This window comes from Nycticebus coucang, chromosome 8, assembly GCF_027406575.1.
Source record: "Nycticebus coucang isolate mNycCou1 chromosome 8, mNycCou1.pri, whole genome shotgun sequence".
Taxonomy (NCBI): domain Eukaryota; kingdom Metazoa; phylum Chordata; class Mammalia; order Primates; family Lorisidae; genus Nycticebus; species Nycticebus coucang.
Genome location: NC_069787.1, coordinates 102,073,623 through 102,086,473, shown reverse-complemented (window position 1 = coordinate 102,086,473; position 12,851 = coordinate 102,073,623). Strand labels below are relative to the sequence as shown.

The window sequence follows — 12,851 nt, the reverse complement described above, 5'->3', positions numbered from 1 at the left end:
ACTGTTTGAACGGAGAGAAAAATGTGAAAGAAGGCACAACGTAACTAGTGAAAGGGATGCTTCAGCCGAGGTGCAGGTGAACAATGGCCTGAGCCCCAAATCTAACTGGTCACTTCTTTATAGCCCATGAGGTAAGAGTGATGTTTATCCCTTTTAAAAGGATGATACACATAAATGGCTACATAATTATCTGCATAATAGTCTCTATTTTGCCGCTTGGCCAGCAGAGCCTAAAATATTTATTGGACGGCCCTTTAAGAGAAAGTGTGCCCACCCTGTTCAGGGGAATTGTAGTCTTATTCTTTTCCTTGTACTTCTATGCATGATTTTGATTTTATAATAATCATGCATTACTTTTTCAAGTTTAAAGAAGACAAACAGGCAGGCAAGTTAGCACGTAGATCAATCACATTGGATGCTGTTGCAGTGGGAGGCAAGAAGCAGCCAGGGACACCAGTTAGGAAGTGACAGTAACAATCCAGGGGAGGAGAGTGGTGCTTTGGAACAGGGTCTTGGCAGCAGAGACGGAAGAGAGGGACAGATTTCACGGTAACTTTTAGGGGTTGCTGAGAGGATGGACATAGATGGTGGGAAGAAATCAGGGATGACTCCGAGGATTCTGTCTTTAGTTAAGTAGTGCCAACTACTGAGATGGAAAAGACTAGGGAGGGGATATTGGAGAGTAAACCCAGAGCGCTATTTTGGACTTGTTAAAGTTCTGAATGGAATCGTGTGAACTAGGCAGTTGGATAGAGATGATTAGAGCTACTCAGGATGCGGAGGGGGAGCGCTGAGCAGGAAAGACTAATTTAAGAGCACTCAGCTATCTGGAAGCAAGGCAGAGGGAGAAGAGAAGGGGACCAAGAGTCTGCCTGGGACACAGTGCCCACCCAACTGGGATGGAAGACCTGAAGCAAGCCTGGCACATGGGTGCCAGGGGCAGATGTTACTGTCCACCTGTTTGGACTCCCCCAAATCATCTGTTCCAAAATTTCCTCTTCCTGCTGGCCAAGGGTAGTAAGCCTTCAGAGTGGACACTGACACTTCCTCACAGCCTATAAGCAAACACTTGCTTGTCAGCAAAAGCGGCTGCCCTTGCCTCTCCTGGATGGATTGTCCTCCCTCCGTGAAGAGATCAGTTCAGGCCCCAGTCCCCTGCAGTGCCCTGCCACGTTTCACATCTGCCACACTTCCTCCTCAGAATACCAAGAAGGACTCACCAAGGAGCTGGTGTAAGTGGGGTCTGAGGTGTCATCCTGGAGGTAGCGGGACAGGCCAAAGTCAGACACCTTGCACACCAGGTTACTGTTGACCAGAATGTTCCTAGCAGCCAGGTCCCGGTGCACGTAGTTCATCTCGGCCAGGTACTTCATGCCAGCGGCAATGCCCCTGAGCATACCCACCAGCTGGATCACTGTGAACTGCCCGTCATTCTGCTGCAATGAGACACAAAGGGCACTGGGATCAAGATGGGCTTCAGTGGCTCAGCAGAGGCAGTGGCGCTGTGGCCCCCTGCTTGTCAGTCTCCATCTGCGCCAGGCAAGCTCTCACTGCTGCCCTCCTCCTTCCCACTGCCATCTTTATCCTTCTCCTTGAACACTCTGTTCTCTTCTCCTTGCCAAGCCCTGTCAATTTCATCTCCAAATTACAACTCAAACCTTTCCACCTTTCTCCATCTCTACTGCCACCATTCCAACCAATTCGCCATCATCCATCACCTGTAACAGTCCCCCCACCCCCTCCCTACAATCCATTCTCTCCAGCCAGAGCCATCTTTTTAAGACATAAATCAGGCCATGTCACTCCCTGGTTTAAAACTCTCTAATAGCCTCCCATTGCATTAAAGAAAATCTCCTAACTCCTTAGCATGGCCCACAAGACCCCATGGGATTAGCTGCTGCCTTAGGCCACTGCATCCCTCACTCCTGTGCTAGAGCCACAGTGACTGGCAACCTTTTCCAGTGACCCCAAGACAAGCTCTTCCTGCCTTAGGGCCCTTACACATCCTATTCCTGCTGGATTTCCCCCCACCATTAATGCCTACTTTCTGCCCAGTTTCCCCCTTAAATGTCACTTCCTTAGAGACAATATTCCCCTCCCTCAAATATGATTAGCACTGACTACTATCATTAACTGCATACTCTTACTTTTCTTCTTAGCACACATCACAAGTTGGAAATGTGTGTGTGGGGGGCACACATGCATGTGAGTATCCGGCTGGCTGGCTGCTTTGTTCTAAGCTCTTTAAGGATAAGAACCTTGTCACTTGTGGTTGCCACAGTATCATCAGTGCTGAAAACTTTAAGGTAGATGGAGAAATCTCAAAAAACATAAGCTGAATGAAAGACTAACATCTCTTCCTGTTTCCAAAATCAAATGTTTAAGGCACCTTACCTGGGTACTCCCTGGCCTGTCAACCTTCACACTGGGATAGCCACACCTACCACTTGGGAATCAGGGGGGTAGGAGAAGCTCACACCCAGTGTCTGGCACAGGGAGCCCTCCTAGCGAGTGGGAGCTGTTGGTGTTGTCCTTGTAACAACCTTCCGTGTGCCCCCTCTCTGATCATAGGTGGCTCGCAATTTCTTGGGTAGATTCCCTCCCTCTCATTAGATGACAGACTCTTCAGCCAGTGAGCCTGTGCCTTCCTCTAAGATCTACAAAGCTCCTGGTCTTGGCTCTGTACACACCAGTTAAATTGGTGGACCCGGGGCCATGCTGCCAAGCCCACAATTTCCTGTCTAGTCCACCCCACTGCACCTCAAATGGCCAAGAGTTGTGTGCTATTGGTAGAGCACAGCCCAGTCATTGGACTCCTCTGATTGCAGGAGAGGTGGGAGGAGGAAGGACACGTGGGATCGAGTTTGTGTTAGCTACTAAACACAGGCCCTGGGCAAGTGAGAGTCCTCATGTGAAATGCAGAAAGCACAGGCCGAGCCAGGAGCTGTCCACTGACCATCTACAGCATGTGAGATATTACACGGTGCACTATCTCCCTTAAACATGCGTGAGATACGTTGTTTATGCATGTGCTCCTGCAAAAGCATTTTCTATGCGAAAATAAGGAATAATCAAATAAAATCTCTCATAGCAATACTATTTACTAGTAAAAATGACAACCAAAATATCCAACAATGACAGCATGAATTGTTGGAGCCTGTTTCTTGTGCAAGATTGCAAGCCTGGATCCAGGTTCCAGGGTTATAACCCTTGATCAATGACGAAGTGGAACATCCTGACTCTCCTTCCTCCTTCTGGAGAATCCTGTTGAGGGACGGCCCCCAAACACATGGGGTTTGGCACACTCCAAGTTCCAGGCTGTTTCTAACTCAAAGCTTTAACCCACCTCCTAAGCTGTCTCGGAGACTGGTTGGGTGATTTCTCCATGGCATTTTCTTCTAAGCAACTCCAGAAGAAAGTGCAGAGCTGCTTTTTTTGAAAGTCTGACTGATTTTCAGCACATGTTCTCCATCTGTGAGAGCTGGATGTACAGTGAGTGATGCAAATCCTTCCTCTCACTAATGCACTTTAATAAACACCTTCTCAAGACATTAGCTAGCTTGTCACTAGCATCATGTATTTTCTCCAAGTAGGTCTCTAAGGACTTGCCTCCTCAGAAAGTTGTCATGCAACTTTTGTATATTACAAAAAAAAAAAAAAAATGTGTCTCAGTTGCAAATAACACAGTTGTATTTTTCGATTAGGTTTGTTATTTCCTCTGTGGAAGTGTAGGCAACCACGAGGATGTCTTCACTTCAGAACATCTCCCCAGAAGAGCTGGCATTTGATGAGGGCACTGGCTGAAAACAACTTTGAGAAGAACAGTGTGGAAAGTGCACTCAGCAACCTGTCTGCTTCTGTCTTAAGCCATTTAAATTCTCCTGGAGCTACTTTATTATCTAATTTGTTTTAAAGTGTAGATGAGTAATCTTTAGATAGTCAACAAAGACCAAGAAGTGGTTAAAGGTCCGGGCATTGGAGCCAGACAGACCCGGTTTGGATCCAGGCTGTGCAGCTCACTGGCTGTATGAGGTTGGGTGAGTTATCTAACCTCCAGAGCAGTGATTTCCATAAGAGCATAGTGTCCATTTTTCTTTTTTCTTTTTTATTAAATCATAGCTGTGTACATTAATGCGATCATGGGGCACCATACACTGGTTTTATAGACCGTTTGACACATTTTCATCACACTGGTTAACATAGCCTTCCTGGCATTTTCTTAGTTATTGTGTCAAGACATTTACATTCTACATTTACTAAGTTTCACATATACCTTTGTAAGATGCACCGCAGGTGTAATCCCACCAATCACCTTCCCTCTGTCCCCCTCCCCCCTCCCTGCCCTCCTTTCCCCCCTTCCCCTATTCTTAGGTTGTAACTGGGTTATAGCTTTCATGTGAAAGGCATAAATTAGTTTCGTAGTAGAGCTGAATACATTGGATACTTTTTCTTCCATTCTTGAGATACTTTACTAAGAAGAATATGTTCCAGCTCCATCCATGTAAACATGAAAGAGGTAAAGTCTCCATCTTTCTTTAAGGCTGCATAATATTCCATGGTGTACATATACCACAATTTATTAATCCATTTGTGAATCGATGGGCACTTGGGCTTTTTCCATGACTTAGCAATTATGAATTGGGCTGCAATAAACATTCTGGTACAAATATCTTTGTTATGATGTGATTTTTGGTCTTCTGGGTATATGCCTAGTAGAGGAATTATAAGATTGAATGGCAGGTCTATTTTTAGATCTCTAAGTGTTTGTGTCCATTTTTCATACAGAGGTTAAACAAGATAATACATGTAAAGGGCTTAGCTCCATGCCCTGTGGATACTCAGATGGCAGCAATGAACCCTGCTACTATCAGCAAGACCTTAGTAATGTCTCACCATCAGTTCCTGTCTGTACCTCCTAAGTGCATGGTGAGAGAGACTGAGGCCACCACGGGCCAGGACTCTGGGTTCCTCACAGCTTCCTGAGTGAGTGGGAGAGACATCCTGGCATCCTTGCCTTTGGGGAACTCAGGTCATGGCACATTCTAAGCTCAGCAGGTAACAAGTAGGCACCTGCCATTGCAGTAGATGATTGAGATCTAATGATGCAGGCCTGGTGATTTCATCAATTAATCAACAATGATTTCTATTATCTGACTTGTGAATGGCAAGTCGTACTTCATAGAATATTAATGTATCTCCTTAAAACTGATCCTGTAAGTAGGCAAAGCAGGCAATATTATAATGTTTTCCTAGATGAGATCCATAAAGGAGATCCAGAAAACTTACGTGATCAGCCTTAAATCACTTTGTGTGGTTTTGAATTATACATAGTAACAGTAATCCACGCTTGGAATGGCAAATTGCTTCCCCCCATCTAGTGCATTTCTGATCAACTGGTGATGGCTGCCTCAAACCCTGCATGGAGGGAAAGGCTGAGTATAAACTTCACTGGGAGAACAGCCATGATTGATTAATGATGCTACCTTTATCTGGGTCCTCTTAACTCCTGTCCAGTCCTTTTCCATCAGAATATGCTGACTCTGCCATGGGCAATACATTTTCTTTAGGATATGCAAGGAAACCACATATCAAGACAGGTAGGGTTGTGTCTGTTGAATTCACAACCTTGATGAAATGTAAAGATAAAAGCAGATTAAGATTTTTCTGACACATTCAACTGTTTGATGCCAGGTTGATTGGTATAACTCCCCAAGAAGAACTTCCAGAGATCTGAACAGCAGCATATAAAGATAAACAAGCCAGAATAAAACAAACAACTCACTTCTTAGTGACTTCAGGAAAGGACCATGGCTCCATGCTGAGTACATGGTAACAACATAGTGCAGAGAAGAAATATTGGCCTGTGCGAAGTGATTTAAACTTTCTTCCCTTCATGAAGTGCTTTCTGCTGAAATTGCTTTCCTGCAAATGCACTGAAGCCACTTGCTGGCCCTTAGATTAGACAGGAAGGATTTAGGTATTTCAACTTTCATTGACAAATCCACTTCAGGAAATGAAACCCTTATTTGATTTGTTTGAAGAAAATGAATCATAGATTTTTTTTTTAACTGAAAGGAACCTTTCAAGCTCATCCAGCTCAATGCCTTTGGTTTATAGATTGGGAAATTGAGTTAACAGATTTGCTCGAGGCCACGGGGTGACTCGTAGCAGAAGCCACAGCAGAATTTGGTCTCAAGACTTCCTATCTGGAGTTCTCTTCCTGATACCTGGGCTGCTGTCTTCCAGCTTCCGCCTAGGAATGAGTTTCCCTGAGGAGAAGTGCCCCTGTTTGACATTATTCAGTGACTTCCAAGGGTCTTCCTGTTATAGCCATCTATGAATGAATTAATAGCAACTCCAAGGCCAAGCTTTGGGCAAAAAGGCTTTATGGAACCTGTCGGTCACTTAGCTAAGATGTGGGACATTGATCAGGGCTTTGGGAATGCTTCCCAAGATTAGGGAGACCCACTAGATTGTATCCCTTAGATATGAGTGCCAAGAAGGAAATATTTAATTATGAATTTGTATACTATATAATCCATGGATTGGTCATTTAAAAAATGCTAATAGTGAACTATCTATTGGATGTATGGTTAAAAAATGATGGAATAATAGAGCTGCCAATCCCTCCAGAGTGTGAGGGTTTGTGAGTCCTGAACTGGGACAGGAACAGTGAGTGGACTATGAGAAGCTGTGTCTGAAGTACTGATTGCATCCCCATGCCCATGACCTCTCAGATCTTGACCCACGGCCAGAGCTGCAGCTACACCTGATGGGAAGGAAGGAGTTAGAAGGGAAGAAACAGCTGCACGAATTGAGGACTAACCCTTTTCCTTTCTTCTTTGAGTAGCAATCCTAAAATTATCCCACTTCCCAGAAGATGGACCCTGTAGAACTGAACTGATGACCTATTTTTCGATTTTATCAAGCAGCAGATACATCAATTAATGTTGCTATGCTCCAGGGTTTGGGAGTAAGGCTGAAATTAGATTTATAGATTACCTGCCTCCATGCCGTGTGAGGACTCAGCAACGCTTTGTTTCCCTCTCCCCGCCGGCACTGCCTGCTCTTGCCGCTCCTTTCTTGCCCTGTCTTGCTCAGTTTCCTGTGCTCCTCTCTTATCCCCAGGATTTTTCCTGCTACAAGCTCTACCTCATCGTCATGAGAAACGCTAGTGTCCAACACGGCTCCATGCCCTGGGAGGAGAAGTGGTGTGGCGTTTGGATTTTCTGTAGGCTCCTAAGAATACATGTCCCTGATCCCCTGCACGTTCCAGGGAAGAAAATCATGGAGCCACTTTCGGCAAGGTCCAGTCAGGTGACTGGTAGAAATAACTGACTTTAGAAAGGGTCATGAGGCTGGTCCCAGAAAAAACCTTTTCTTCTAACATTGCTTTCTATTCTTGTTTATATGAGGGTCTTCATGAGACCTCAGATCATAAATGAATGCCCCCAGGAAAGGATAGGCCCTACCTTGTGGTTACAAGAACAGTTAGTGGGAGATCATGCGGGCACAGGATGACTAGCTCTCCATGTACTGCTACTCCCTAAAGTTTTTGTTCCAGAAATAATTGTTCATACTTTTCATTCCGCTGTCATATACCAGGTGCTCACTGTTGTAGGTACTGGGGTTTCAAAATACAAGGCATTCCCCTCTGGGAGGCTGTCCCAGACAGAGTACCTGAGCCTGGGCCCCTAAATCTACACCAGTTGTCCCCCAGCCCTACCCTGGAAAAATAAAATCCACCACTGCCTAATGACCCAAACTAGGCAAAAAGTGTGTGTGCTCGCCCTGCAAAGGCAGCTTCAGTACTGTGCTTCTAGACAAATCCTCCAGCGTCCCTCCCACACCGCAGCTCCCAAGCTCTGCTTCTGAGTACTGGAGCACACCCACAGCTGCAAATAGATTTACCAAACAGGTCTACTCTTACTTTTTTAGCCTTCAAACACATTGTTCTGTCAGCCTACCTGCCCACTTCCCTACCCATCTGACATATTCCTTATTCTCCAATATCAGATAAATTCTCCTCTTTGAAGCTTTCCCTGGCTTCCCCAGGAAGATTTAAGTCCTTTTTCACTTATGATACCTCTGTTCTCCATTCAGAGAAATAAAAAGTGTAAGATAGTCAAATGGTTGCTAGAAATTTGGGCACTTGGGTGCAGGGACTCAGAAGCAGGGACTACCCCTGTGGCAGGTTGTATTCTATAAGACAGACATAGCAAGCTCTCCCATCTCTTATGTGTGTGAAGACACTGTGTTGATATCCCTCCATTAAAATGTTTTGACCTAGTTTCTCTTCTTGAGTCTGGGTGGGCTTGTCACTAGGTTGGAAGTGACACTATGTGACTTCTGAAGCCCGGCTACAAAAGTGATATAGTTTCTCCTTTCTCCTCTTGGGATGCTTGTTCTTAGAACCCAGGTTGCTCTAAGGATGCCCAAGCAGGGCCCATGGAAAGGAGCCAGCTGACACTCAGCATCAATTTCCTGAGATATGACAAAGGAGCCTGCCTTTGGGCTACTCCAGTTGACTCCAGGGGGAACAAACGTGTCCCTACAAACCTCTGACCAAATTGCAGATTCATGAGCAAAATCTATTGCTGTTGTTTTGTAAGCTGCTAAAATGTGGGGGGTGATTTGTCGCATAACATTAGAGCGAGATTTCTTTCATCTCTGTAGGCCCAGCATCCAGCACAGCACCTGGCTGGAGAGGTGCCCCATCAACACTTCAGTAACCAACTATAGGAAAGGCCCTTTGATCTGCAGCCACAGCTATTTTCTGGTTGCTTCAATGATGGGGATGTGTGTAGCTTGTCACTGGTCATCACCCTGAAGTCTTTGCTTAGAAGGTCCTTCTTTGATGCTGCCCACTGCACCCTATGCTCTCAGGCTCCCCCCCATACACACACCATCCCCAGCTGAGCATCTGGTCAGCTAAAGGTCCCTCTTTCTAGCCTATGCTGTCAGTTCCCACTGCCAAGATACCAGCATCCTGGCTGGTGGAATTTCAGGGGTGAGATCCTCACTCACCCCTTTTCTAAGTGGTTCTGTGATCTCCTACAGAAACAAAAGTGGCTCCATGATGGGCCTGCTCCATTTGGGGCATGTTCTGACAATGGTTTTCTATAGGTCTCCCAGCCAAAGGCCCTCAGCTATCCACCTCTGCTTCAGGTCAGCTGGGAGTCTTCATCAAGCCCAGAAAAGAACTATGATACTTGTTATATGTTCTTCCCCTTCCCTTCCCAGAAGTGCATCCTCAGAGGCGAGGTGACCTGGATGTCAGAAAAAGGCAGCCTGCTCTATCTCCAAAGCCACACATGAAAAGAGTTGCCTGGGAGGTGGCCATGTTGGTGTCTGCTATGTCGAAAGTCTACCCAATCTCTGTGAAGAAATTGCCCCTCTGTATTCATTTCATCCACCCAGCTAGAATTTATCAAGGCCCTGTTCTATCCCAGCCCCCTCCCAAGAAGCCCACAGCTCTGCTTTGCTATCTTCTTTTAGCAACAAATATCAGCTAAGATCTCCAGTGCCTGGGACCCTTCTACCCAGCCACCATGCTCCTGTGTCCATCCATGTCCCTGAGCCACCCTTACCCTGAGGAAAGAGTCCAGAGCCCCATTCTCCATGAACTCAGTGACGATCATAACGGGCCGGCTCTTGGTGACCACTCCCTCCAGGCGGATGATGTTGGGGTGGTCAAACTGGCCCATGATGCTTGCCTCGCTCAGGAAGTCCCGGCGCTGCTTCTCCGAGTAGCCTGCCTTCAGGGTCTTGATGGCCACTGAGATCTCTCTCTTGCCTGGCAGTTTCAAACGTCCCTTGTACACTTCTCCAAACTCTCCTGCAACAGCAAAGAATGCCATTAGTACCCTCTTTCTTCTCAGTCTGTGGAACCAGGAGGGATGGCATCTTATCAAGAACAATGGTGCTCAAAGTGGAATTGTGATTAGAGTGGCAGAAATTGACATGGTGTTCTCTCATTGTAACTCTAAAGGGTTCATGGTGAACACAAATGGAATACTAAAATATGTTCTTTACCTTGCTTCTCAGAAATAGGTTGGGTAACTAAAGTGGAATTTCAGGATGTCTATGAGTTTGTTTCCCCCCACATTTAATGTTTCATTTGTGTCCCACCTGAATAATTGAAATGAGATGGTCAGATTCATTTTGGAAAAATCATTCTTCATTTTTAACAGAGCCTGGTGAAAGAAGGTTGAGCAGACAGTGATATGTTCAGCATCTGTGTGTATTTGGTACCCTAGAGAACAGCTACTAAGGAGTTAAAGATAATGGAGGGAAGATAAAGATAAAGGGTGGGGATAGGACTGGGCAGGCAGAGCCCCAGATCACCAGGCAGACCCAGCTAATGCAGACGTGATGAAGTCTCAGCCAAGCCAGGGGAGAGCTCCAGAAGAAAGGGCTGCTGTTCCAGAAACAGCCAGGCCCTAATATCCCCACCATGCTCAGCCACTGGCTGAAGGCTGCTGAGAAGAGCTGTGCCTTCGCAGAAAGCTCCTGAATGTGCTGCAGCTGGAGGCTGTCAGCTAACTGCACTCCTGGCAACAGAATGGCAAGTTATTTCTCCAAGCACATGTGAGCTGCACACCTCCATTGGTGCTACATCATTTAAACATTTTCACAGTAAAGTCACCAAGAGTAAACAAATTCTGGTGACACTATTTCATAGCTGCCTTAAAAAAAAAAATCTGTTGAATCCTGTTTAATGTGCTTTCAAAGTTATTTTATGATTTATCTTGGCTTTGTAACTTCCAGTTCTTTCATGTGAAACAGTTAAGTATCTACTTGTAAGTGCATCACTGAATGTGTGTCAAAGGCCTGACAGGAGAAACATGATTTTCTGCTGGGAAAACTTTCTTTTTCACTTTCAGCTTCTGGGAGAAAATGGTGGAGCAAACTGTGAACAATCAGATAAATTACTGGCCGCATTAGAAAGACAAGTTAGCATTGCTTCTGTGGTTTAGTTGGGAGCTCCTTTAATTTTATGCTGAAAAAACAATTGGAAGGAAGCTGGATGAAAGGACTTTTATGTACAGCTACCCTGGAGTCAACAGAGCATGACAGAACCTGGGGCTGGATAAGATACCCAGGCTGGACTTGAACTCCTGGGCTCGTGATCCTCCTACCTTAGCCTCCCAAATAGCTGTGACTATAGCTGTGTGCCATTGCTTTTGGATGTAACTTTTTGACATTGATTCGCATGCTGCTTTGGTAAACTGCTTTAACTCAGACTGAATCTCATTCACATCTGTAGCCTGCACAACCACTGTAGTGCCTGGTAGGTGGCAGGTGTGCTGATTAAAGTTGGGGTTTGCTATTATTTGCTTTTGCCTTGCTCACTCTTAGGTTATAAACTGGAGGAAGTTCTATCTCCAGGTTCTATTACCTAGGAAAAATAGAAGTATCAGTATTTAAGTTTATATGTAAAAAAACATTTATTGCAGGATCAACTTCTGTACACAAACAACACATGACCATAGCAAGGGGAGTGGCTGAAAAACACATCAATCTTCTGGAATGCCATGAGCTCTTGAAAATAAATAGATGGGTGACACGTATTCATTTCAAAAAGTGCCCATGTTATATTAAGTGAAGAAGAGAAGGAAAACAAGGTATGGCAAGTGATATGCAGTAATGCCCATGTAGAGTGTGTGTATGCAAAGGAAAAATAATGGAAAAATACGTATCAAATTCATGTGTCAGTTCAACATTTTACCCCAGGAGGGTGGGGTGGGAGGAGGAAGAAGAGTTAGTAAATGTAACAAAGTTACATTGAGTTGTCTGAGGGATGATAATGAGGATCACTTAGGTAGTTGAAATAAGTAAAATTTAAAGAGTGGTGTTAGGCAATAGGGACCTGTTATATATACGTGTGTGTATAATATGTGTACATATGTGTGGTATACATGTATATATGAATATAAAACCCATCCCTCTGACACCTTGACCTAATAACTATGAGCTGAGTGAATATAAATTTTGATTTGCATATTTGATAAGTACACTAATTGAAGAATATTGATTAGTATTTCTTCCTTGTTTCCAGAATAATGAGTACTATTTTCTTTTAGGGAAAAGCCATAGTTGAGCCCAGGTGTCATGGCTCATGCCTATAATCCAAGCACTTTTAGAGGCTGAGGAGGGTGGATTGCTTGAGCTTAGGAGTTTGAGACCACATTGAGCAAGATTGAGACCTAAACTTTACTAAAAAATAGAAAACAAGTGGGGCATTGTGGCAGGCACATGTAATTCCAGCTACTTGGGAGGCTGAGGCAAGAGGATCTCTTTAGCCTAACAGTTTGAGGTTGCTGTGAGCTGTGAGCTGTGATGCCATAGCACTCTACCCATGGTGACAGAATGAGACTCTGTCTTTAAAAAAAGAGAAAAGAGAAAAGAAAAGAAAGGAAAAAAAGAATAAAAGAAAAGCTATAGTTGAACTGTATGCCAATATTTCTCTTGGAGGATTCAGTATACAAATATGTATTTACCAATCACCTACTATATGCCAGGCACCATGCTGTGCAGTTTTTGTACTTTATCTCATTTAATCCTCACAATACCCCTGTGAGTTGGATATTATTAAGCCCATGTACTAATATGGAAACTGAGGTGCAAGGAAAACGTGCCCCAACCATGTCACTGTGGGGGACAGCCAGAGTCGTTGTCCATGTCCATCTCTTTTCCTGCCATATTTCCTCCAAAAACAGTGCTGAAGGGAGAAAAACTATGTGGGTATGAAGTTACTGCTCAGGACCACTGTACCCAACTGTGCAGGTCCTGACAGGCCTGGACTGTCAAGGCAACTCCAGGTATAAGCAAAGGAACTGGCACTGCTT

At 44.8% G+C, this 12,851-nt stretch overlaps 1 protein-coding gene across 2 annotated transcripts in view; it reads right to left on the bottom strand.

The window, feature by feature from the left end:
• EPHB1 (EPH receptor B1) overlaps positions 1–12,851 on the bottom strand; it is a 449,583-nt gene that overhangs the window by 43,317 nt on the left and 393,415 nt on the right. For both annotated transcript variants that reach the window (XM_053600199.1, XM_053600198.1), the window contains exons 11-12: positions 9,591–9,838; positions 1,221–1,436 (exon numbers count right to left, since the gene is read on the bottom strand). In XM_053600199.1, the coding sequence (XP_053456174.1) occupies positions 1,221–1,436; positions 9,591–9,838 (464 nt within the window). The remainder of the gene's footprint in view (positions 1–1,220; positions 1,437–9,590; positions 9,839–12,851) is intronic.